Source organism: Entelurus aequoreus, linkage group LG27 (assembly GCF_033978785.1).
Source record: "Entelurus aequoreus isolate RoL-2023_Sb linkage group LG27, RoL_Eaeq_v1.1, whole genome shotgun sequence".
NCBI classification, from domain to species: Eukaryota; Metazoa; Chordata; class Actinopteri; order Syngnathiformes; family Syngnathidae; genus Entelurus; species Entelurus aequoreus.
This window is the reverse complement of record NC_084757.1, coordinates 11,728,627-11,753,792: the sequence shown is the minus strand read 5'-3', so window position 1 is coordinate 11,753,792 and position 25,166 is coordinate 11,728,627. Positions and strand designations below refer to the sequence as shown.

The 25,166-nt window shown below is 37.6% G+C and overlaps 1 protein-coding gene and 1 long non-coding RNA gene across 3 annotated transcripts in view; one reads left to right on the top strand and one right to left on the bottom strand.

Annotated features, from left to right (window-relative positions):
- The window catches only part of LOC133644526 (uncharacterized), a 70,754-nt gene that overhangs the window by 37,451 nt on the left and 8,137 nt on the right, over positions 1-25,166 (top strand). The window contains exons 5-6 of one of the 2 annotated variants that reach the window (XR_009824778.1): positions 8,945-8,970; positions 9,074-9,168. This is a non-coding gene — a long non-coding RNA (uncharacterized LOC133644526). The remainder of the gene's footprint in view (positions 1-8,944; positions 8,971-9,073; positions 9,169-25,166) is intronic. The other variant, XR_009824777.1, reaches the window with a different exon arrangement.
- On the bottom strand, positions 28-22,758 carry LOC133644523 (flavin-containing monooxygenase 5-like). Its single transcript, XM_062039054.1, has 11 exons — positions 22,618-22,758; positions 16,074-16,212; positions 6,722-6,910; positions 6,484-6,649; positions 3,427-3,569; positions 3,149-3,348; positions 1,577-1,712; positions 1,290-1,509; positions 1,086-1,158; positions 763-1,015; positions 28-692 (listed from the first exon to the last, which is right to left on the bottom strand). Exons 2-11 carry the CDS (start codon positions 16,203-16,205, stop codon positions 537-539), a joined length of 1,668 nt encoding a protein of 555 aa, XP_061895038.1. The 5' UTR covers positions 16,206-16,212; positions 22,618-22,758; the 3' UTR covers positions 28-536.

Genomic DNA, 25,166 nt, shown 5'->3' with positions numbered 1-25,166 from the left:
ACAAAAACACAAAGATCTGTCTTCAAATATATGAATAACATTTATTCAGTCTTTATTGGACTATTTCATGACACATTTGATTATGACGTCATGTTCATACGCTCCCCCCGCCTTCGGGACCTCACCATGCAAGTAGAGAATATTATATATAGGTATATTTTTCCTAACATAATGAATAATCGTGATTAATATTTGCGATTTCAATATTGATAAAATAATTGAGGTTATTGCTTTGGCAATAGTCATAACCCTAGTTTTGATCCATTACGCTTGCTAGCATACATTAGGTATGTCATTAGTGTTCATTAGCCATCGAGTGTGGTCCTGCTGTTTCAAAACAGGTTCTCCAAACAAGTCTAAGGTTTTTATGTCAAATATCTCTGAGAGGTCCAACACACCGAATATGGGTTAGCACCTGTGATTTCTGCTGATGAAGTCCATAAATTATTATGGTTGACTTTGACCTGTTGAAATGATTGACAGCATGTAAAGCAAGTAAATTAGTGGCTTAAATGGTCAGGATGTTTGACGTTCATTCAGACTTTTTGGAGATTCAGTTTGGCCATCAAGTTGGGAACGACAGATGGGTCTCGAACTTGAACGTAGAAGACTACGGCTCCTCCGGCAATGAGGGCCAGGCTCAACTTGAACAGGCGACTGGAGCCGGAGCCGTTTTGTTCCTGTTCCTTCACCTGGAAACAAACAGGAAGTCATTATCTAGACCGAGGGTCAGCACAAAGAGTGACGCGATTGATGGCCGACCTTCCTGGTCTTTAGGGGCTCGAACAAGCGGTCAAACTGTGTGAAGATGGCCTGCCGGGCGCCCTCCCACTTGCCGGGCCCAGTCAGGCGGTATTGATAGGCGGTGAGGGGCCCCCACAGGACCTTTTTGAAGAGCGAGTAGTCGGTGAAGAGGAGCCACAGCAGGCTGGGTCGCGCTCCGATCGTTCCGGCCAGGTCGTCCATGTAGGACACAAAGTCTACCTGGAGCGGCGTCAGCTTGGACACGATGTAACTGCGTCAAGAAAGGTAGACATCAAATGTCTAAATCGGGAACTTTTGTTGTAAAATTTGATCAAGTGAACCTTTTGTTGATGTCCTTGGTATCCTGCTCTACAGCTTTGATCATGGCCTGGTTTGAAGGCAACTTTAGGTGTCCTAAAACACAAAAGACAATTGAACACCTTTAGTGGGATTTCATGCAGCTGGTGTGACCTTCAAACATGTACTCGGACAGCCACAACCGGGCGGAGAAGGTGTTTACCGTTAAAGTTTTTTGACCAGCTCACCTTTGAAGACCTGCGAGACCCAACGGCCCTGCATTTCGGCCTGTGGCATGATGGCTCCGAGGGCGTGGATAAAACCCACCACGGCCAGGGTGGGGTGCTCCAGGTTGGGTGGAAAGACGTGCTTGTAGAGACCGACGCGGTGCTCCGACTTGTACAGAGCGCCGCTGGGCAAGTACGGGAAGTCGTAATTATACCCCGTGGCGAACACGATGGTGTCCACCTGAAACGAAGACGGACGGCGAGGTTAGAGACTTGGCGTCAAAGGCCGAGCTCCTCAAAGTTCCGACCTTCTCTACAACGCTACCGTCCTCAAAGAGCACAGAGGAGCCACGGATCTCCTTGACGTTGGGCTTGATGACGACGGAGCCGGAGAGAATCTTAAAAGGCAGGTCGTCGTTGATCACTGGGACTTGACTGAAGAGCCTGAGGAGGAATTGGAACTGAAAGATCGGTCGCCATTTTACATTGTTTCATATACTTTGATCTGCCGTTTCTCCCTGTCCTTTCTCTGCTCTGTGAAACAGCGAAGCATTCGGCCTTTTTATTGTGCCCCATAAATTCCGCCTATAGTAACCATAGGCTTATCTGCACAGTTAGCAAGCTAAAATGTAATTTTTTTTATATTATACGTTGTTTAATGTTACAAAAACAAATTTCTTTTACAAGAAAAAAGTAGCCTTATTACAAGAAAATAACTATTTTGAGAATAATGTGATTGTGTTTCTAGGAAAAGGTTTTTAAAAATGTACCACATTAAACCTGTAATGTTATGAGGAATTAATTCAATTTTATGCAAATAAATCGGTAAAGCTACAACAAAAAATATGACAAAAATGTATTACCATATTTGTATAATGAAAATAATAAAATGAAAGAATAATTGCAAAAATATATTTGTTTTACATAAAAAGTTGCAATATTTTGTATTCATAGTTTAACAATAAAGTCATCATATTTTCTCGAAAAATATTTTTTTACAAATTTGAACAAAATGGCATTTTACCAAATTAAATATGAATGTTATATCATGAAAAAAAATATTTTTTTTGCAAATAATATGGTCCAATTTAAAAACAAGTAAAAATACTAATATTTCTAAAATACTCATTATTTTTAAATTTAAATGATTTTTTAATTTTACAAGATACAATTTGTAATCTGAGGAAAAAAATGACGTGTTTATGCACAGAAAAAAAAAAAAAAAAAAAGTTATAATATACAGTATTTGTACGAATTATATATTAAAACATTCTTACAAAAACTCATTTGTTTTACACTTGAAAAATAATCAAAATGACCAAAAAATAATATGTAATATTTTGAGGGTAAAGTCATTGTGTGTCAAAGAAAAAGTTGGAAAACTGCTGCTGTTACCAAATAAAAATAAAAATATTTTGAGCAAAAAAAAAGAAATTTTTGGCAAATCGGTAATATCACGACAAAATATGACTGAGAATGTATTTTGAGAATATTAAATAAAATGACAAAAAAGTCAGGATTGACAACCACCTGACAACAAGAAAATAAAATTAAAATAAAGTCATAATTTTACTAGGAAAAAGGTAAAAGTAATTTATGTAATGAATTTATTACAAAACGTCATAACCTTGTGACAAAAAATTGATTGAGAGAAAAATAATAATTAGGTAAATGTTGTACGTCACAAATAGTAATATTATTTGCCAGAAAAATAAGTAAAACTATAAGAAAAAAATGTGTAGCATCAGATTTGTTTCATTTTATTTTAATGGGATTTTTATTTATTTTACAAGCTGTATATTGTTTTTAAAAAGTCAGAATTTTACATGAATTAATTTATATTGTTGTGTGGCGGCATCAGTGGCGTAAAGACAGGCTACCTGTGGTTGGGCTTGAGGGCGTACATGGTGTGGTCATACATGGCGTTGAGTTTCTTCTCGCCAAACCAGTTGAAGAATTTCATTGGGAAGAGTTGGAACAAAATGTGGACAAAGCGCGTGTTGTACTTCATGTCCACTGGCAAGCCGTCGTCCGACACCTGCCTGATGACCCAGGCGCCACGGCGTGTGCTCATGTACACCTGATGGACCACAAGGAGGAAGACGTAGATGTCAGCATGACGTTAGGGAAGAGGAAGAAGAAAGAATGAGCTCCTGACTTGCTCTGCAAACTTGCTGCTCTCCACCGCGATGTCGCTGCCTGAGTTCCCGATGCCGACCACCACCACTCGCTTGCCGTGCATGTCCTCAGGACCCTTGTAGTCCCAGCTGTGCAGGTATCGTCCCGGGAAGCTCTCGATTCCTGCAGCACAATATCAACGTCAGGGAAGCTGGAGCCTATCCTAGCTGACTATGTTGTCCGTTGTAATATTCGGAGTAAATAGTATTATTACAAACTAAACCGGAAAAAACTAATTTGGAGCAAAAATGTACATCATGAGAAAAAAATACTATTTTTTATTACAGTATATATGATATATATTTTGCAATATTATTTTATTTTCAACTAAAGGTTTGAGGATTGTGTACTAATTTTGTAAGAAAAAAGTCCTAAATTGCAATTAACGTTATTAAATCTGCATAATTATTACTTTTACATGAATAATTTGGTAATATTATTTATACAAATAAAAAAAAAGCAAATTCTTTGGATCAAAAATGTTCATAATGGGCAAAATTATCATTTATTTTTTTTTTTTAATCCAGTGTTTACAATATACAGTGCATCCGGAAAGTATTCACATCACTTTACTTTTCCCACATTTTGTTATGTTGTATATAACCTTATTCCAAAATGGAATAAAACCATTTTTTTCCTCAATACCCCATAATGATTTTTTTTTACTTTGAATGTTAATTAAAACTAAAAAAAATCACATGTACATAAGTATTCACAGCTTTTGCTCAATACTTCAGTGTTTCCCATAAACTGCCAAGATACCTGTGGCGGTGGGGGCGTGACTATGGGCGTGGTCACCATGACATCATCGAGTAATTTGCATAATTTACTACAATGATATGATTTTCTCTAAAAAGGCTAAAAAAATGCATACTTACTAATTAATAATTACAGTTTTGTTTTAAACGTCCATCCATCCATCCATCCATCCATCCATCCATTTTACAATATAATTACAACACTTTATGTACATATTTATATACAGATTTGAACAATAAGTTATTCACTGAAATATATTTATTAATTGTGGTTCTTACAAAAAATATATCTTATAAAATATAAAAGCTAAAATGTCTCTTAAAGCTCTGCCCCTTTAATTAGTGCATACTAAATAATTTAACTTTAGCCTACTACTACAACCATATTATTTACCAGCAACATAAAGTGAAACAGAGGCAGAGGTGTCCTGCCACAGTCAGTAACAAATAAACAGAAAACAGTAGTGGTCAAATACAAATAAGGCAACAAGAGAAGTATCCTACACTTCTCTTTTGTAAAGTAAATCTGAACAGCCTATATGGGCATCTACATCAACTACCTGTATATGATTTGCCTGAGAAGCTGGAAACGACAAAAAAAAAAAAAAAAAAAAAATTTTTTTTTTTTTTTTTTTTGTGGCGGACGTACTTCTTTTGTAAAAGAATGTGTGGGAAACACTGTACTTTGTTGATGCACATTTGGCAGGAATTACAGCCTCATGTATTTAAATAAATACAAACCCCAAAACCAGTGAAGTTGTCACGTTGTTTAAATGGTAAATAAAAACAGAATACAATGATTTGCAAATCCTTTTCAACCTATATTCAATTCAATAGACTGCAAAGACAAGATACTTAATGTTCGAACTGGTAAAATTATTTTTTTTGCAAATATTAGTTCATTTGGAATTTGATGCCTGCAACATGTTTCAAAAAAGCTGGCACAAGTGGCTAAAACGACTGAGAATGTTGAGGTATGCTCATCAAACACTTATTTGGAACATCCCACAGGTGAACAGGCTAATTGGGAACAGGTGGGTGCCATGATTGAGTATAAAAGCAGCTTCCATGAAATGCTCAGTCATTCACAAACAAGGATGGGGCGAGGGCCACCACTTTGTCAACAAATGCGTGAGCAAATGGTGCAACAGTTTAAGAACGACCTTTGTCATCCGTAATATCTGTAATATCATCAAAAGGTTCCGAGAATCTGGAGAAATCCCTGCACGTAAGCGGCAAGGCCGAAAATCAACACAGTGGTAAAAATGCTCCTGTGCCAACTTTTTTGCAATGTGTTGCTACCATCAAATTCTAAGTCAATGATTATTTGCCAAAAAAAATGGAAGTTTCTCAGTTGGAACATTAAGTATCTTGTCTTTGCAGTCTATTCAATTGAATATAAGTTGAAAAGGATTTGCAAATCATTGTATTCTGTTTTTATTTACCATTTACACAACGTGCCAACTTCACTGGTTGTGGGTTTTGTAGAAAAAAACACAATGAAATTTCAAATATTGCAAACATTTTGAATTTTACAAGAACAAAATATAATATACACTACCGTTCAAAAGTTTGGGGTCACGTTGAAATGTCCTTATTTTTGAAGGAAAAGCACTCTACTTTTCAATGAAGATAACTTTAAACTAGTCTTAACTTTAAAGAAATACACTCTATACATTGCTAATGTGGTAAATGACTATTCTAGCTGCAAATGTCTGGTTTTTGGTGCAATATCTACATAGGTGTATAGAGGCCCATTTCCAGAAACTATCACTCCAGTGTTCTAATGGTACAATGTGTTTGCTCATTGGCTCAGAAGGCTAATTGATGATTAGAAAACCCTTGTGCAATCATGTTCACACATCTGAAAACAGTTTAGCTCGTTACAGAAGCTACAAAACTGACCTTCCTTTGAGCAGATTGAGTTTCTGGAGCATCACATTTGTGGGGTCAATTAAACGCTCAAAATGGCCAGAAAAAGAGAACTTTCATCTGAAACTCGACAGTCTATTCTTGTTCTTAGAAATGAAGGCTATTCCACAAAATTGTTTGGGTGACCCCAAACTTTTGAACGGTAGTGTATATATGTGTATATATATTATAATATATATAATATATATGACAAAACAATAACAAAAATAGTAATTCAAAGAAAAAGTATGTAATTTAGAAATAAAATATTAGAATACAATACAAATATATAATTAATAAATAAATAAAATTATGTATTTTTAGAAGAATAGTGAGTATTTGCCAGATAGATATAGAGCGTGTAGAACCTGGGAAGTCCTGTAGGGGCAGGTTGGGGTAAGTGTAATGTCCTGAGCAGCAGATAACAGCATCAAAGACGTGCGTCTCTTCCTTTCCGTCCCTTCTCTCTGTCAACACTTCCCATTGACCCGTGCGGGAATAATCGGCTTTCTGTCTGACGCTCTTAACCAAGGTCTAGAAGAAGGGAAGGACTGTGTGTCATCCATCAAACATAATTGTGTTATTTTTTTAAAGTGCATGTCTCACCCGGAAGTGTATGTGCGGCAGCAGCTTGAAGTGCTCGGCGTACATACGGAAGTATATGAGTATTTTGGAGTGGTGCATGTAGTTTGGGTAGTCGGCCGGGATGGGGAAGTCGCTGTAGCACAACATCTCCTTGGAGATGTTGATGGTCAGGGAGCGGTAGATGCTGGCACGGTTGGGCTCCGACACCTCCTGCAGGGAAGATGGTTGACTTACATGTCAATACATCCCACCAGACTTCAGCTCCGTGAGCATCGAACACCACTGAAGATTTATTCCACGGATAAACATAACTAGTGATGTCTGTCAGATGACTTAATTTTGTCATCAGAATAGTCACACTCTAGCATTTGATGAATCGCGAATAATCATAATGTGCTATAGCTTTGGAGATGTGCGATGCCACTGATTTTGTTTCCGGTCTTAAACCGATACTTTGCGCAAATATCTGGTACAAGTTAAAAAGTACCGTATTTTTCGGACTATAAGTCGCAGTTTTTTTCATAGTATGGCCGGGGGTGCGACTTATACTCAGGAACGACTTATGTGTGAAATTATTAACACATTACCGTAAAATATCAAATAATATTATTTAGCTCATTCACGTAAGAGACTAGACGTATAAGATTTCATGGGATTTAGCGATTAGGAGTGACAGATTGTTTGCTAAACGTATAGCATGTTCTATATGTTATAGTTATTTGAATGACTCTTACCATAATATGTTACGTTAACATACCAGGCACATTCTCAGTTGGTTATTTATGCCTCATATAACGTACACTTATTCAGCCTGTTGTTCACTATTCTTTATTTATTTGAAATTGCCTTTCAAATGTCTATTCTTGGTGTTGGGTTTTATCAAATACATTTCCCCCAAAAATGCGACTTATATGTTTTTTTCCTTCTTTATTATGCATTTTCGGCCGGTGCGACTTATACTCCGTAGCGACTTATACTCCGAGAAATACGGTAGTGTATTTTATTCATCGTTACTCTTGTTTTTAGACCCATCTCAAAGTAGCCATTTTTATCCAAGGTCCTAGAGATGGTTGTTCATGATCAACTTCTTTTTTCATCTTAACTCAAATGATATTGGGGAAACATTTCAGTCTTGTTTTAAATCGCAGTATAGCACAGGAAGTGCTCTTTTAAGAGTTTTTAATGACTTTTTGATTGATTGATTGAAACTTTTATTAGTTGATAGCACAGTACAGTACATATTCCGTACAATTGACCACTAAATGATAACACCCGAATACGTTTTTCAAGTCGGGGTCCACGTTAATCAATTCACGGTAAACCATGTCAATCTGCAGTTCTTGTGCTTTTAGATCTGGCTGCTGCTTTTGAGACAGTAGACCACAGCATTCTTTTAACTACCGTATTTTTCGGACCAAAAGGCGCACTTAAAATCCTTTAATTTTCTCAAAAATCGACAGTGCGTTTATAACCCGGTGCGCCTAATGTACGACATAATTGTGGTTGTGCTTACCGACCTCGAAGCAATTTTATTTGGTACATGGTGTAGTGATAAGTGCGACCAGTAGATGGCAGTCAAACATAAGGGATACGTGTAGATTGCAATATGATGGCAGTAAACAACACCAAAACATGATAGAGGAAAATAAGAAGCTTATCGACTACGGTGTCGGCACGAACTACAAAGGCGGACCCGCGCACATTTTCAGGACTTATGCAGATCCCAAATACAGATCAGCAGGTACCAGAAGGTAAGAAAAGTCCCTTTTGCATAATCTTGCGAAAAACAAAACGCCAGATAGTATGTCTTACCTTATACACACACCATAATAATACTCGTATGTTGAAGCACAGTACAATCCATCAAGCGGTGTGGCTTCATAGCTTACCAAAGTCCTAGTAAAACATTTTGATAGATTTTTGAGCGCTGTGTGTAATGTTCTATATTTTCAATGGAACATATACAATTTTGGTGTGACTGCCATCTACTGGTCACACTTATCATTTCACCATGTACCAAATAAAATAGCTTCGAGGTCGGTAAGCACAACCAAAATTATTCCGTACATTAGGCGCACCGGGTTATAAGGCACACTGTTGAGTTTTGAGAAAATGAAAGGATTTTAAGTGCGCCTTATAGTCCGAAAAATAAGGTAGGTTGAAAACATATTTGTACTCCCTGGCGTTCAAATCCAGTGAGGCAGGATATTTTGGATGTTTTTATTTCTTGTTTTATATTTTTAGGTGATACATTCTGCACTTCGTTTAAGGTATGTTTTACTATTGTATTATTTTCAGCCTTCTGTATTACAAAGTAAATGTGACACTATGTGCCCTTTTTTTTGTTTCAAATTGTTTCTTATGTCTGTACAGCACTTCGGCCAACTGGGGTTTGTCACAGCGGGTCGCATGTTATAGCGCGGATCGTTTTCCCAGGATGCAGACGGAACTCCGGAAGCAATGTGCAGGTAAGACAATTGATTTATTTACCATAAATCAGTCAAAATCCCAAAATACAGGAAAATGCAAACAAACACAAGAAAAGCGTGCCGATTGCACGGGAAGCTAAGGAAATAGCTAACAGGAAGAATTAGCATTGAATCAGGAATTAAATAGTATACCCATGTAACTTGTTGCATAGAGCGAACAAGACAGCCAGACTGAGTGTGGCGAAAAGCAGGAATAAGTAGCTCTCTGATTAGTGCCCGGAAGCAGGTGAGCGTCCCGAACACTAATCGGAGGCAGGTGAAACTAATCAGCACCCATGGCAACCAAGAACACACAAACCCAGGGGCGCTGAAACAGAACTAAGTTAGTCTTTAACTAAACAAAACATGATCCGGGCAACGGATCATGACAGGGTTGTTTTTAAACGAGCTACATAAATAAATAAACTGAACTGAACTGAACTTGTGGAATCATCTTCAAACGATATGAAATTGCAGGGTGAAAAAAATGATGGGGTTATACTGAACTGAATGTGTAATCCTTATTTATATCTAATTTTGTATGTAGTGTGTCTGAATAGCTCGCAATAAAAGGATACATACACTTGCTGTTTGATAAAAACTTTTTGACACTGAAACCTTTTTGCATACACAATGGAATTAAAACGGAGCAAAAATAATACGAGCGCATTTCTTTCTGAGGAAGTTCGTTGTTGTTATTGACGCCCGATTGCAGCTGAGATAGGCTCCAGCACCCCCCGCGACTCCAAAAGGGATAAGCGGTAGAAAATGGATGGATGGATAGTTCACCTCACAGAATGTATTATTTACTTATATCGGCAGTTTTCCTGTCCTTGCTTTCAAATGGACAAACATTTATTATAGGTATTATTTTGTAACAGCTTATTGAGCAGCATAGGAACAGTACAAATCAATATTTGTGACCTGTGCTGGCAAAATGAGTCACAATGAGGAAATTTTAAAAACTGAGTTATTGTTATTTACACATTCTCCATCTAAAGACCTTCAAAATGATATATGGTTTGTTGGAATCGGACAGAAAATGACCGAGTTACATCCGATTGAAGTCGACCAAGTTTGAGGGTCCGTTTTGAGAAAAACCAGCTTAAAGTTTACTGTTCCAGAACAGAATGTTCCAAAACAAAACTCCATTGCAACCATACCTTAAAAGTCCTTGTAGCAACACCAAAATTGGTACAATTAAAGTCAAATCCCATGTCTAAAGGAAAAATATATATTCAACTCTATTGAAAACGGTTATGTACAAAAATTTCAACACTGTTATGTCACAGTTTTTTTGTTCACTGGTCAGTTTGTCAGCTGGTCAGCTGTCCGTAATATTCCTGACCAGCAGCACTAAGAAGATTCGCCGACTGCAGTGAATTTAGCGCACTTGCAACCGCCTGTGTACCCTCTCCACCTTCTAAATCCATTACGGAATGTAAAACAGTCTAACTTATCCACAAAAATAATAATTAAATGTTCGAAAATCACCTTTTTTCACCGCGCGGGGTGATACAACCAATGAGGGTACGCCTCACAGCGACCGGTGTTCCGGTTAGCAACAAGCCGGATTTGTTTACGTCGGGACAGGTTTAAAAACTCTAATTATATTGGTTTAGAATGGCGTCATGGGGAATTCCATGCTCATTTTTAGAAAGTACGTAAACTTGGCGTCACAATGATACCAAATATGGCTAGGGGGATTCCCCCTTATTGCCGCGAGTGAGCGTTGAAAACACTGGATTTTCTCAAGGAATTTTAACACAAAGGACTAATTTCTGAAGACATACCTCGTACAAAACCTTCAAATAAAGGTGATTTAAGATGTTTTCTTGCTATTTCGATGATTGGGATCGCTAGATTGTGGCTTTATGGACTCATTTTTGTGAAAATCTCAATTTCAACCAAGATACATTTTTTTTCACTTATTTGCCTGTAGGTCAAAATTAGCCTGTGCATATTCCGACTCATTTTGCCAGCACGGGTCACATTTATGAAGGGATTTAAAAGCCAATGGCTTAATTAGAGCCAATCTAAATAGTAATCTTTAAGTCAACTAGTCAACTATCAGAGCACTTGTTAGTTGCAGTCCTGGTAACTGGTAAAATAAACCTAGTTGTCAGATTGAAACTGGTCAAACTAGTCAAACGACTGCAACACATCTTTCCGTAGTGGCACAATCATTAAATAGTGGCACAATCATTAAATGGCGATCATCAGTTCTGGGAAGGACCCGATTGCTATGGAAAATTCCTTCTACGTTACTGACAAAAAAGCACATTAAAATACAACCTTAATTTTCTATTAAGGGAAGGGTTTCGATCATCATATCATTGTGAAAACAGGCAGGATGTGAGTCAGGGCTCATCCCCATTCATCATATCGCGGGGGAGTAAAATAATTCTCACCCCCATTCATTATAGTGCGTTGTCATTGTACAGCAACATACACAACAAAACTGAATTGAATTGAATTGCTACAAGTCAACCTTAGCTTCCCGATTTTACACTGTTTAAAGTAGCAGTGGAAAAACAAGTTGATTTTATATGCTTATTTGTGTTTCATTGTATCCATTTTACCATATCCAATTGTATTGACAATCCGCAAAGTATGTGAAAATACCATTGAAAACATCAAAAAATGCCACAAATCAGCCATTTTAAATATTCCGCTCCGAATACCTTCAGTAATTTCTGTAGATGGGAACGCTTCTGCACTCTGGCCATATTATTAGATCAGTCATACTGGAAATACGCAAAAATTAGAGAGAGATGTGCTGTCATTCACAATCCTTATATAAGACGTGAACACATGTGTTTTTCTTTTTTTATGCATTCTAAGTCGTAAATAAATAAAGACATAAATAGTCTGTCAATGGGGGCTCCCTATTCTGCCCACAAAACTCTCTAAATAACCATCCAAAACTCGCCAACAATACTCTATTTACATATCGTGACCTGACTATTACCCAAACATTAGCGATGTTGTTATTATAAGCGCTAACCCTGTCAAATGATTCTGCGGCAGTTTGGAGAGGTCTAAGGGCCCTTACGAACTATAAGCCCAAATCCCCCCAGGCCCTGAATGACCGGACTCTCGCTCAGGGCCTCAACACACATTACTGTCGTCATGAACGGCCTTCAGCTCATCAAAGCCATGCTCCCCCCACCATCACCCTCCCCACCAATGCCAGCACATCATTAAAGGAGTTAAAGGACTCAAAGGACTCCAATGACATCACAGGACTCCAAAAACATCATAAGACTGTAAAGACCCTCTCCATCAAAGAAGAGGATGTACGCCGGCAGTTCTTGAAGCTGAATACGCGGAAGGCCCCCGGGCCGGATGGTGTCTCCCCCTCCACTCTCAGACACTGTGCGGACCAGCTGGCTCCTGTCTTCACTGACATTTTTAACACCTCTCTGGAGCTATGCCGCGTGCCGTCCTGCTTTAAGACCTCTACCATTGTCCCTGTCCCCAAGAAAGCACGGATCACAGGACTAAATGACTACAGGCCGGTCGCGCTGACGTCTGTGGTCATGAAGTCCTTTGAGCGCTTGGTCCTGCCCCACCTCAAGGACATCACCGCCCCCCTCCTGGACCCACTGCAGTTCGCCAACAGAGCCAACAGGTCTGTGGATGATGCAGTGAACCTGGCCCTCCACTTCATCCTGGAGCATCTGGACTCCCCAGGAACCTACGCTAGGATCCTGTTTGTGGACTTCAGCTCTGCCTTCAACACCATCCTCCCTGGACTGCTACGAGACAAGCTCTACCAGCTCAACGTGCCCAACTCCCTCTGCAGTTGGATTAATGACTTCCTGACAGACCGAAGACAGCACGTACGGCTGGGGAAGATTGTCTCGGACAGTCGAACCACAAACACTGGTACTCCTCAGGGCTGTGTACTCTCCCCCTGGCTCTTCTCCCTGTATACAAACTGCTGCACCTCCAGTCACCAATCCGTAAAACTGCTCAAGTTTGCGGATGACACCACCCTCTTTGGGCTCATCTCAAATGGCGATGAGTCCGCCTACAGGAGAGAGGTGGACCGGCTGACGTCCTGGTGCAGCCTCAACAACCTGGAGCTGAACGCCCAGAAAACAGTGGAGATGATCATGGACTTCAGGAAAGTCACAGCCCCACCATCCCCCCTCACCCTGATTGACTCTCCCACCCCCGTCCCCATTGTGGACTCCTTCCGTTTCTTGGGCACCACCATCACCCAGGACCTCAAGTGGGAGCTGACCATCAGCTCCCTCATCAAGAAGGCCCAGCAGAGGATGTACTTCCTGCGGCAGCTGAGGAAACTTAAGGTGCCGACCGAGATGCTGGTGCAGTTTTACTCAGCCATCAGAGTCCATCCTGACCTCCTCCATCACAGTCCAGGATAAGAATAGACTGCAGCGCATCGTACGTGCTGCTGAGAAGGTGATTGGCTGCAAGCTCCCATCCCTCCAGGACTTGTTCTCCTCCAGGACCAGGAGGCGTGTGGGTCGGATCACAGCTGACTCTTCTCACCCTGGACACACACTATTCTCCCCTCTCCCCTCAGGCAGGAGACTACGCTCCATCCAGACCCACACCTCCCGCCACCTGAACAGTTTTTTCCCCTCGGCCATCAGGCAAATGAACAATAACTCCTAACAGCAGCTCCTTGAATTCCTTGAATCCCTTCTAAGTCTATCTGATAGCTCAGTCACAGCTCTTTTTTATACCAAATATGTGTTATATGTGTTTTATGTCGCACGTTTGCACCAAGAAAAATTCCTAGTTTGTGAACCCGTTCTCAAACAATGGCAATAAAACGATTCTGATTCTGATTCTGAAACTATTTTTTAGCGGCGCAATGATACAAAAAGCTAAGTAGCCTTCTGCCGCTTTTACTGTGACGCGTCATCACGTCTCAGCTCGTCAAAGTTATTTTAGATTCTAAATCATGCGACTTATCTGGACAATAGGAGGATTTAGCCATAAATCTAGAAGTTGTTCATCTGTAACATTGAATTTATACCCGGAAATGGAGACAAATCGATATTACAGCATAAAGATCTGGTATCTGCGGTATCAATATTTCAGTATGGATGCGCACATCACTCTAGCTCACAGGTGTCAAACTCATGGCCCGGGGGCCAGATCATTTTATTTGGCCCTCGAACGCCTGGAAATAGTATGCGTCATTAAAGTCCTTTATATTTTCTTATTAATGTATTAGTTTTTTCCATTTTGACAGAAAAAATACATGTACTCAATGCAATCGCATATTTTTTAAACACAAATATTATAAAGTAACAAACATACGATCATACAGTCAAACAATGTTTTTGTTAAACTAGAAATAAATACTTTTGATCTGCTTGACTTATGATTTCAAAGCAAATTATTCATGAAATTGCCAAATTGTATAAATAGATTTTACAGCGACTTTATGAAATTTCCTGTGGTTTTACAGCATTTTACATGAAAAAACAGTAACACTGTTTTTTTTTTTAATGTACACTACCGTTCAGGCTATTCCACAATTTTGTGGAATAGCCTTCATTTCTAAGAACAAGAATAGACTGTCGAGTTTCTGATGAAAGTTCTCTTTTTCTGGCCATTTTGAGCGTTTAATTGACCCCACAAATGTGATGCTCCAGAAACTCAATCTGCTCAAAGGAAGGTCAGTTGTGTAGCTTCTGTAACGAGCTAAACTGTTTTCAGATGTGTGAACATGATTGCACAAGGGTTTTCTAATCATCAATTAGCCTTCTGAGCCAATGAGCAAACACATTGTACCATTAGAACGCTGGAGTGATAGTTTCTGGAAATGGGCCTCTATACACCTATGTAGATATTGCACCAAAAACCAGACATTTGCAGCTAGAATAGTCATTTACCACATTAGCAATGTATAGAGTGTATTTCTTTAAAGTTAAGACTAGTTTTAAAGTTATCTTCATTGAAAAGTACAGTGCTTTTCCTTCAAAAATAAGGACATTTCAATGTGACCCCAAACTTTTGAACGGTAGTGTACATTGTAAAAAAATAAATGTGTAGATTTTACAGTAAAAACTGACAAGTCGGTCGCAAAAAATTTACCGTAAAATTTCCAGTGTTTTTTTCAGCATGGAAAATGGAAAAAACAGTACCACTGTTTTTCACGGTATAAAACCGGCAGCTCAGTTGATACTGTAAAATTGACAGTGTTTTATTACTGTAAATATAAAACTGCATTTTTACAGTAAAATTCTGGCAACTTAGCTGACTGATTTTACCGTAAAAACGACAACTGTAGATTTTACCGTGTACTATTGTGAATAGCAAAACGGTACCACCGTTTTTTACAGTACAAAACTCAGTTTCACTGTAAAATCTGCAGTTGTCGTTTTTACGGTAAAATCCGTCAGCTAAGTTGCCAGAATTTTACTGTAAACACGCAGTTCTATATTTACAGTAATAAAACACTGTCAATTTTACAGTATCAACTGAGCTGCCGGTTTTATACCGTGAAAAACAGTGGTACTGTTTTTTCCATTTTCCATGCTGAAAAAAACACTGGAAATTTTACGGTAAATTTTTTGCGACCGACCTGTCAGTTTTTACTGTAAAATCTACACTTTTTTTTTTACATTGTACATAAAAAAGCAAATCATCCCATGCATAGGCAATTGTGTAATAATACCATTCACTGTTAGAAGTGGCCCTCTGAGGGCATACCTAACTGCGATGTGGCCCTCAATTAAAACCAGTTTGACACCCCTGCTCTAGCTTTTCAGGTAACAATCCATTGTTCAAGTAAAGGAACATGTGCGCTAAAAAGAAATTACCCGATTACTCTGCGTTAATAGATGATTGTGATTTAAGTTTAGGTGTGATAAAAAGACACGTATTGTGTGTGGTTGAAATGTAAACAAACTTGCTTTGAACTTCCAAAGTCCGCCGAGGTCGTCGCTGCTCTCGAAGCAGGTGGGCAGCAAGCCGTCGTCCAAACACGCCTTGACGGAGCTCAGACCCGACGGGCCGGCGCCGATCACTGCGACCTTGTGCACCATGGTGGAGCTGCAACAGCCAATCATTTTGTTGTATTAACTAACAATAGCTACTTCTCATTTTCATTTTGAAAAATGCAAAAATCAGGCTATATTGGCATCTAAGTAGAATTTTATTTTGTTCACACAACCCATTAAAAAAAAAAATCACACTTTTTTCAGTGGTGTGTCGTCAGGACCAGCAAGGCTTTCTCTGCTGGCCTAACATAACCAGAAATCATGATCATAATTAAAGATAAAAGTCATTTTTAATTTACTTTCCCTAAATATCTAAAAGTATTCATATTCTCTTCATGCCAAATTATGCTCTTTCCAGTGCTGTTGTTTTTAGTTTTAGTTTGTATCCAATCAGAATTCAGCTAGCTTATGTTGCCATGCTGTACGAACTCTGCCTTGCACACTCTTGGCATTCTCTCGATGAGCTTCAAGCTTCAAGGCCACCTGCTCAGTGGCCTTGTGGTTAGAGTGTCCGCCCTGAGGTTGTGAGTTCAAACCGAGTCATACCAAAGACTATAAAAATGGGACCCATTACCTCCCTGCTTGGCACTCAGCATCAAGGGTTGGAATTGGGGGTTAAATCACCAAATGATTCTCGGGCGTGGCCACCGCTGCTGCTCACTGCTCCCCGATGGGTCAAATGCAGTGGATAATTTCACCGCACCGAGTGTGTGTGTGACAATCGTTGGCACTTTAACTTAAACTTCAAGCACACATGTGAAGTGAAAACCATTTCAGGTGACTACCTCTTGAAGCTCATCCAGAGAATGCCAAGAGTGTGCAAAGCAGTAATCAGAGCAAAGGGTGGCTATTTTGAAGAAACTAGGATATAAAACATGTTTTCAGTTATTTCACCTTTTTTTTGTTAAGTACATAACTCCACATGTGTTCATTCATAGTTTTGATGCCTTCAATGACAATCTACAATGTAAATAGTCATGAAAACAAAGAAAACCCATTGAATGAGGAGTGTGTCCAAACTTTTGGTCTGTACTGTTCATATTTTTATACAGTACATAGTCTTACATATATTACAATATTCGAAGAAAACCAATACTATTATGAAAATAAAGTACTAATTTGTGTGAAAAAGTATTGGCATTACAAGAAAAAGCAGCTAATGTTGTCATATTAAGTTCAAAATATGCAAATTTTCCTTTACAGGAATACACTGGTAAAATTACAATTAAAAAGCAAACACTTAGTAACAAAAATGAGGACAAAGTAAATATTTGATCCAGATCAGTGGTGTCAAAGTCAGGAGGAAAATCTGTGCACAGGCGGGCCGGACTATTAAAATCATGGCATTAAACCTAAAAAATAAAGACAACTTCAGATTGTTTTTTTCGTCTTACTTTGGCCAAAAATAGAACAAACACATTCTGAAAATATTACAATAAAAATATAGAAAAAAAATCCTGGCAGCAGTAAAGTTTAGATCCATGAAGGAAAGAAGAAAGTGAATAAATGTTTATAACTGAATAAATTTACATATGCATAAAAAGTGAAAAATATGGATGGATGGATAAAAACTTGTTTTCTTTTGTATCTGTTTTTTTATGAATTAAGTAACGTTTATGACAACCTTTTTCCAAAACACAATATAGAATGTGAGATATAACAGGATAATGCATACATTTAGCATTTATTTTCACAGCGGGCCTTGACTTTGACACTTGGGATCTAGAATATAGTGTATATAGTGCAATTTAATGGAAAAAAAAAGTGTTATTTTGAGGTGAAAAGTGGCATGCACTGATATGACTGGCTTTTGAACAGGTCTTTTTTAGTGAGCGACAGAAAACGGTCCGTATTAATAAGAACATAAAATACTAGCTGGGAATTGGTTCCGAACGTTGGTTATGGATAGTAGTTCAAAAGACATGACTGGTTCGGAAATGACCAAAATTCAATGATCAAATCAACATCACAACCTGACATTGAAAAAACGTTGTCAAAAAGCATGTTGTTTCAGCGTAGTATTTGTGTTGTAGAATATTGGTTGAGAAATGACCAAAACTCAATGTTCAAATCAACGTCACAACCTGACATTGAATAAGCGTTGTCAAAAAGCATGGGTTAGGGTTAGGGTTAGGGGTTTCAACGTTGTATTTGTGTTGTAGAATATTGGTTGAGAAATGACCACAATTCAAAGTCAGAATCCAACATTGATTAAACGTTGTCAAAAAGCATGTTGTTTCAATGTTGTATTTGTGTTGTAGAATATTGGTTGGGAAATGACCAAAACTCAATGCTCAAATCAACGTCACAACCTGACATTGAATAAGCTTTGTCAAAAAGCATAGGTTAGGGTTAGGGTTAGGGGTTTCAACGTTGTATTTGTGTTATAGAATATTGGTTGAGAAATGACCAAAATTCAAAGTCAGAATCCAACATTGATTAAACGTTGTCAAAAAGCATGTTGTTTCAATGTTGTATTTGTGTTGTAGAATATTGGTTGGGAAATGACCAAAATTCAAAGTTCAGATCAACATCAGAAACCAACATTGATTAAACGTTGTCAAAAAGCATGTTGTTTCAATGTTGTATTTGTGTTGTAGAATATTGGTTGGAAAATGACCAAAACTCAATGATCAAATCAACGTCACAACCTGACATTGAATAAGCGTTGTCAAAAAGCATGGGTTAGGGTTAGGGGTTTCAACGTTGTATTTGTGTTGTAGAATATTGGTTGAGAAATGACCAAAATTCAAAGTCAGAATCCAACATTGATTAAACGTTGTCAAAAAGCATGTTGTTTCAATGTTGTATTTGTGTTGTAGAATATTGGCTGGGAAATGACCAAAATTCAAAGTTCAGATCAACATCAGAAACCAACATTGATTAAACGTTGTCAAAAAGCATGTTGTTTCAATGTTGTATTTGTGTTGTAGAATATTGGTTGGAAAATGACCAAAACTCAATGATCAAATCAACGTCACAACCTGACATTGAATAAGCGTTGTCTAAAAAGCATGGGTTAGGGTTAGGGTTAGGGGTTTCAACGTTGTATTTGTGTTGTAGAATATTGGTTGAGAAATGACCAAAATTCAAAGTCAGAATCCAACATTGATTAAACGTTGTCAAAAAGCATGTTGTTTCAACGTTGTATTTGTGTTGTAGAATATTGGTTGAGAAATGACCAAAATTCAAAGTCAGAATCCAACATTGATTAAACGTTGTCAAAAAGCATGTTGTTTCAACGTTGTATTTGTGTTGTAGAATATTGGTTGGGAAATGACCAAAATTCAAAGTTCAGATCAACATCAGAAACTAACATTGATTAAACTTTGTCAAAAAGCATGTTGCTTCAATGTTGTATTTGTGTTGTAGAATATTGGTTGAGAAATGACCAAAATTCAATGATCAAATCAACGTCACAACCTGACATTGAATAAGCGTTGTCAAAAAGCATGGGTTAGGGTTAGGGTTAGGGGTTTCAACGTTGTATTTGTGTTGTAGAATATTGGTTGAGAAATGACCAAAATTCAAAGTCAGAATCCAACATTGATTAAACGTTGTCAAAAAGCATGTTGTTTCAACGTTGTATTTGTGTTGAAGAATATTGGTTGGGAAATGACCAAAATTCAAAGTTCAGATCAACATCAGAAACCAACATTGATTAAATTTTGTCAAAAAACATGTTGTTTCAATGTTGTATTTGTGTTGTAGAATATTGGTTGAGAAATGACCAAAATTCAAAGATCAAATCAATGTCACAACCTGACATTGAATAAGCGTTGTCAAAAAGCATGGGTTAGGGTTAGGGTTAGGGTTAGGGGTTTCAACGTTGTATTTGTGTTGTAGAATATTGGTTGAGAAATGACCAAAATTCAAAGTCAGAATCCAACATTGATTAAACGTTGTCAAAAAGCATGTTGTTTCAATGTTGTATTTGTGTTGTAGAATATTGGTTGGGAAATGACCAAATTTCAAAGTTCAGATCAACATCAGAAACCAACATTGATTAAACGTTGTCAAAAAGCATGTTGTTTCAATGTTGTATTTGTGTTGCAGAATATTGGTTGGAAAATGACCAAAACTCAATGATCAAATCAACGTCACAACCTGACATTGAATAAGCGTTGTCAAAAAGCATGGGTTAGGGTTAGGGTTAGGGGTTTCAACGTTGTATTTGTGTTGTAGAATATTGGTCGAGAAAGGACCAAAATTCAAAGTCATAAACAAACATTGATTAAATGTTGTCAAAAAGCATGTTGTTTCAACGTTGTATTTGTGTTGTAGAATATTGGTTGGGAAATAGTGCAATTTAATGAAAAAAAATGTATTATTTTGAGAAAATAATTCTACAAAAAAATTCCTAAACAAAACCAATCATCTAATGTCACATGAAATTTGGGCCGTCGTGTTTTTGCTGGTGTTTAAAATCAAGAGAGTTCTCGTTCTGGTTGACAGATAGTCACTGATCCCTCGCGAGGTCAAGATGGCTCCGGATTGCCATTGATGCAGAAAGTTCAAGCGTGGCTTGATGGCCTACTCAGTGGCCTAGTGGTTAGAGCAGTGGTTCTCAAACATTTTTTGTCATCCACCACTTTGGACAAGGGGGAGTTTTCAAGCCCCACCTGCCCCCATCGCCCCAACAGAACGCTAATGCCAAGCTTAACATTTTCAAATTTATTGAACATCAAGTAACATCAAGTTGTATACATTCAAACTCAATAACATAAAATAACATCAAGTTCAATAATAAATAAAATAACTGTGCAGCTGTGGTATAATTATACCACAGCTGCACAGTTATTTTATTTATTATTGAACTTGATGCAAGTTAACTTGCATCAAGTTCAATAATAAATAAAATAACTTGCATCAAGTTCAATAATAAATCAAATAACTTGCATCAAGTTCAATAATAAATCAAATAACTTGCATCAAGTTCAATAATAAATCAAATAACTTGCATCAAGTTCAATAATAAATCAAATAAGTGTTATAACTTGCATCAAGTTCAATAATTAATCAAATAACTTGCATCAAGTTCAATAATAAATAAAACAAAAGTGTTATAACTTGCATCAAGTTCAATAATAAATCAAAAAAAGTGTTATAACTTGCATCAAGTTCAATAATAAATCAAATAAAAGTGTTATAACTTGCATCAAGTTCAATAATAAATCAAATAAAAGTGTTATAACTTGCATCAAGTTCAATAATAAATCAAATAAGTGTTATAACTTGCATCAAGTTCAATAATAAATCAAATAACTTGCATCAAGTTTAATAATAAATAAAGTAAAAGTGCCACTTTGCAATCTTTGCAACAAAAAAAAAGGAGGAGCTATGCATTTGGCAAGACAGGGGAGTGAACATGAGTTTTACAGTACTCCAGCATTAGTGGCTGCAATGAGCCTGTTTTGCACTGCACAGCTTTTCAAATGGGGGTTGCAGGCTTGACACTGCCACTCTTAAGTCATGCTCAATGTTCAGCTGAGACCTGTACTTCGTTTTGAGTGAAGCAACAGCTGAAAAGCCTATCTCACACAGATAAGATGTGGCAAAGGGGAGAAGAATGGACACAGCTCTCTGCCTGATGAGTGGATATTGATTAGCCTGCTACCCATCCGTGTGAAAGTTTGTTCCGCTTAGCCCCGCCCCCATTAGTTACTGTTGCTATGTTTGTCAAACTTTCGCTCCTACCTAGAAATGTAAAGCCTACAGGAAAAATAAGTAATTTACATTTATTTATATAGCGGATTTCACAGACAGAATCACAAAGTGATTTACAGTGTGTATAGAAATTGAAAGCATAGTAAAAAAAAAAAATCTAAGAATATAATAATACATTTTTTTTTTTAAAGTGACATTTCCTCCTGTTCCTCGCGCCCCACCTGTCATGTCTCTATTCCCCACCAGTGGGGCGCGGCCCACACTTTGAGAAACGCTGGGTTAGAGTGTCCGCCCTGAGATCGGTAGGTTGTGAGTTCAAACCCCGGCCGAGTCATTCCAAAGACTATAAAAATGGGACCCATTACCTCCCTGCTTGGCACTCAGCATCAAGGGTTGGAATTGGGGGTTAAATCACCAAAAATTATTCCCACTGCTGCTGCTCACTGCTCCCCTCACCTCCGAGGGGGTGATCAAGGGTGATGGGTCAAATGCAGAGAATAATTTCGCCACACCGCGTGTGTGTGTGACAATCATTGGTACTAATGGAGTGACCTTGGCGAACCAGTCATGTCTTTTGAACCATTATTTATAACCAACGTTAGGAACCGATTCCCAGTTAGTATTTTATATTTTATTACTACGGACCGTTTTCTGTCGCTCACTAAAAAAGCCAGTCATATCAGTGCATGCCACATTTCACCTTGTTTAGATTCTACACAGACAGCTTTTTGAGCTGTACTAAAAGAAGCATCCAATAATGACCATAATTTGTGTGTGCAGGGCTGCTTACCTTCACGCTCTTGCGACGACAAGTGTGTAACTGTAGGATCAAACACACAAAGAAGTTCCCAGCTCTTAGAAGGTTTGATTAAATCCTCTAGCAGGATGATCGCCACCTCCTTCAAACACACTTGATCCAATCACATACAGTCATTGTTCATGATTGACTTCAATGGTAAGACAGTGAATACAATGACACACACACACTTGTAGAAATTTGAGAATAATTTGGCTTTTGTCAGACTTATGTAAGATTACATAACTATGACAAAAGGCATATTTCCGTATCTCTTCCTCCGACACACACACACACACACTTGTAGAACATTCTGAGAAAAAACAAGGGAAATTTCACACCCACAAAAGGGGACCTATTATGCAAATCCAACGGTTTTTTTTAACAATTGATACATGTTTTGTGTTTTTGGGATTGGCGGAAGTCCCCGGAAATTTTGAAATCAAACCGTAGAGGCGTACGGAGATTCTGTGTAAAACAATCTTGTCTTCCCTCATATTTCCTCCAAACGAACCATCTGGAGTTAGCTCTGTCCTGTGATGTTTTTCACACTAGCAGGTCTAGATCATTTGACGCCCCAAGCACGAGTGTTGTATTTGTGTTGTAAAATATTGGTTGGGAAATGACCTCATTACAATGTTCAAATCAACGTCAGAACCCAACATTGATTAAGTGTAGTCAAAAAGCATGTTGTTTCAACGTCGTATTTTGTGTTGTAGAATATTGGTTGGAAAATGACCAAAATTCAATGTTCAAATCAACGTCACAACCTGACATTGAATAAACATTGTCAAAAAGCATGTTATTCAAGGTTGTATATATGTTGTAAAATGACCAAAATTCAATGTTCAAATCAACGTTGTCAAAAAGCATGTCGTTTCAACGTTGTATTTGTAAAATATTGGTTGGGAAAATGACCAAAATTCAATGTTTAAATCAACGTTGTCAAAAAGCATGTTGTTTCAATGTTGTGTTTGTGTTGTGTTGTAGAATATTGGTTGGGAAAATGACCAAAATTCAATGTTCAAATCAACATCAACGTTGTCAAAAAGCATGTTACAACGTTGTATTTGTGTTGTAGAATATTGTTTGGGAAATGACCAAAATTCAAAGGTCAAATTAACGTCACAACCTGACATTGAATAAACGTTGTCAAAATGCATGTTGTTTCAACGTTGTATTTGTGTTGTAGAATATTGGTGGAGAAATGACCAAAATTCAATGTTCAAATCAACGTCACAACCTGACATTGAATAAACATTTTCAAAAAGCATGTTATTCAAGGTTGTATATATGTTGTAAAATGACCAAAATTCAATGTTCAAATCAACGTCGACGTCGTCAAAAAGCATGTCGTTTCAACGTTGTATTTGTAAAATATTGGTTGGGAAAATGACCAAAACTTAATGTTTAAATCAAAGTTGTCAAAAAGCATGTTGTTTCAATGTTGTGTTTGTGTTGTAGAATATTGGTTGGGAAAATGACCAAAATTCAATGTTCAAATCAACGTCAACGTTGTCAAAAAGCATGTTTCAACGTTGTATTTTGTGTTGTAGAATATTGTTTGGGAAATGACCAAAATTCAAAGGTCAAATCAACGTCACAACCTGACATTGAATAAAAATTGTCAAAAAGCATGTTATTCAAGGTTGTATTTATGTTGTAAAATGACCAAAATTCAATGTTCAAATCAACGTCGACGTCGTCAAAAAGCATGTCGTTTCAACGTTGTATTTGTAAAATATTGGTTGGCAAAATGACCAAAACTTAATGTTTAAATCAACGTTGTCAAAAAGCATGTTGTTTCAATGTTGTGTTTGTGTTGTAGAATATTGGTTGGGAAAATGACCAAAATTCAATGTTCAAATCAACGTCAACGTTGTCAAAAAGCATGTTTCAACGTTGTATTTGTGTTGTAGAATATTGTTTGGGAAATGACCAAAATTCAAAGGTCAAATCAACGTCAGAACCCAACATTGATTAAGTGTCGTCAAAAAGCATGTTGTTTCAACGTTGTATTTGTGTTGTAAAATGACCAAATTTCCATGGTCAAATCAACGTCAGAACCCAACATTGATTAAGTGTCGTCAAAAAGCATGTTGTTTCAACGTTGTATTTGTGTTGTAGAATATTGGTTGGGAAAATTACCAAAATTCAATGTTCAAATCAACGTTGTCAAAAAGCATGTTGTTTCAATGTTGTAAAATATTGGTTGGGAAAATGACCAAAATGCAATGTTCAAATCAACGTCAACGTCGTCAAAAAGCATGTTGTTTTAATGTTGTATTTGTGTTGTAAAATATTGGTTGGAAAATGATCGAATTTCCACGTTGAAATAAACGTCAGAACCCGTCAAAAAGCATGTTGTTTCAACGTCAGGTTTGAGTTGCTCAACGTCAGGACTTGTTTCAACAAGTTCTCAACCTTATTTCAATGTCTTGTTCCTGCTGGGCTCCTCCTTAAAAAAGTGATCTTTTAACATCCTTCTTTTTGTTATATGTTATTGTATTATAACTGAAGCACCAGAGGAGCGCCTGATAAAT

Bases quoted from the DNA above. Each gene is read 5' to 3' on its own strand.
- LOC133644523 (XM_062039054.1), bottom strand. From the start codon at position 16,205: ATGGTGCACAAGGTCGCAGTGATCGGCGCCGGCCCGTCGGGTCTGAGC. The intron at 1,159-1,289 runs GTGAGCTGGTCA...TTTGTGTTTTAG, and splicing joins GGTCTCGCAGGTCTTCAAAG to GACACCTAAAGTTGCCTTCA. The intron at 693-762 runs GTCGGCCATCAA...GTTTGTTTCCAG, and splicing joins AGCCCCTAAAGACCAGGAAG to GTGAAGGAACAGGAACAAAA.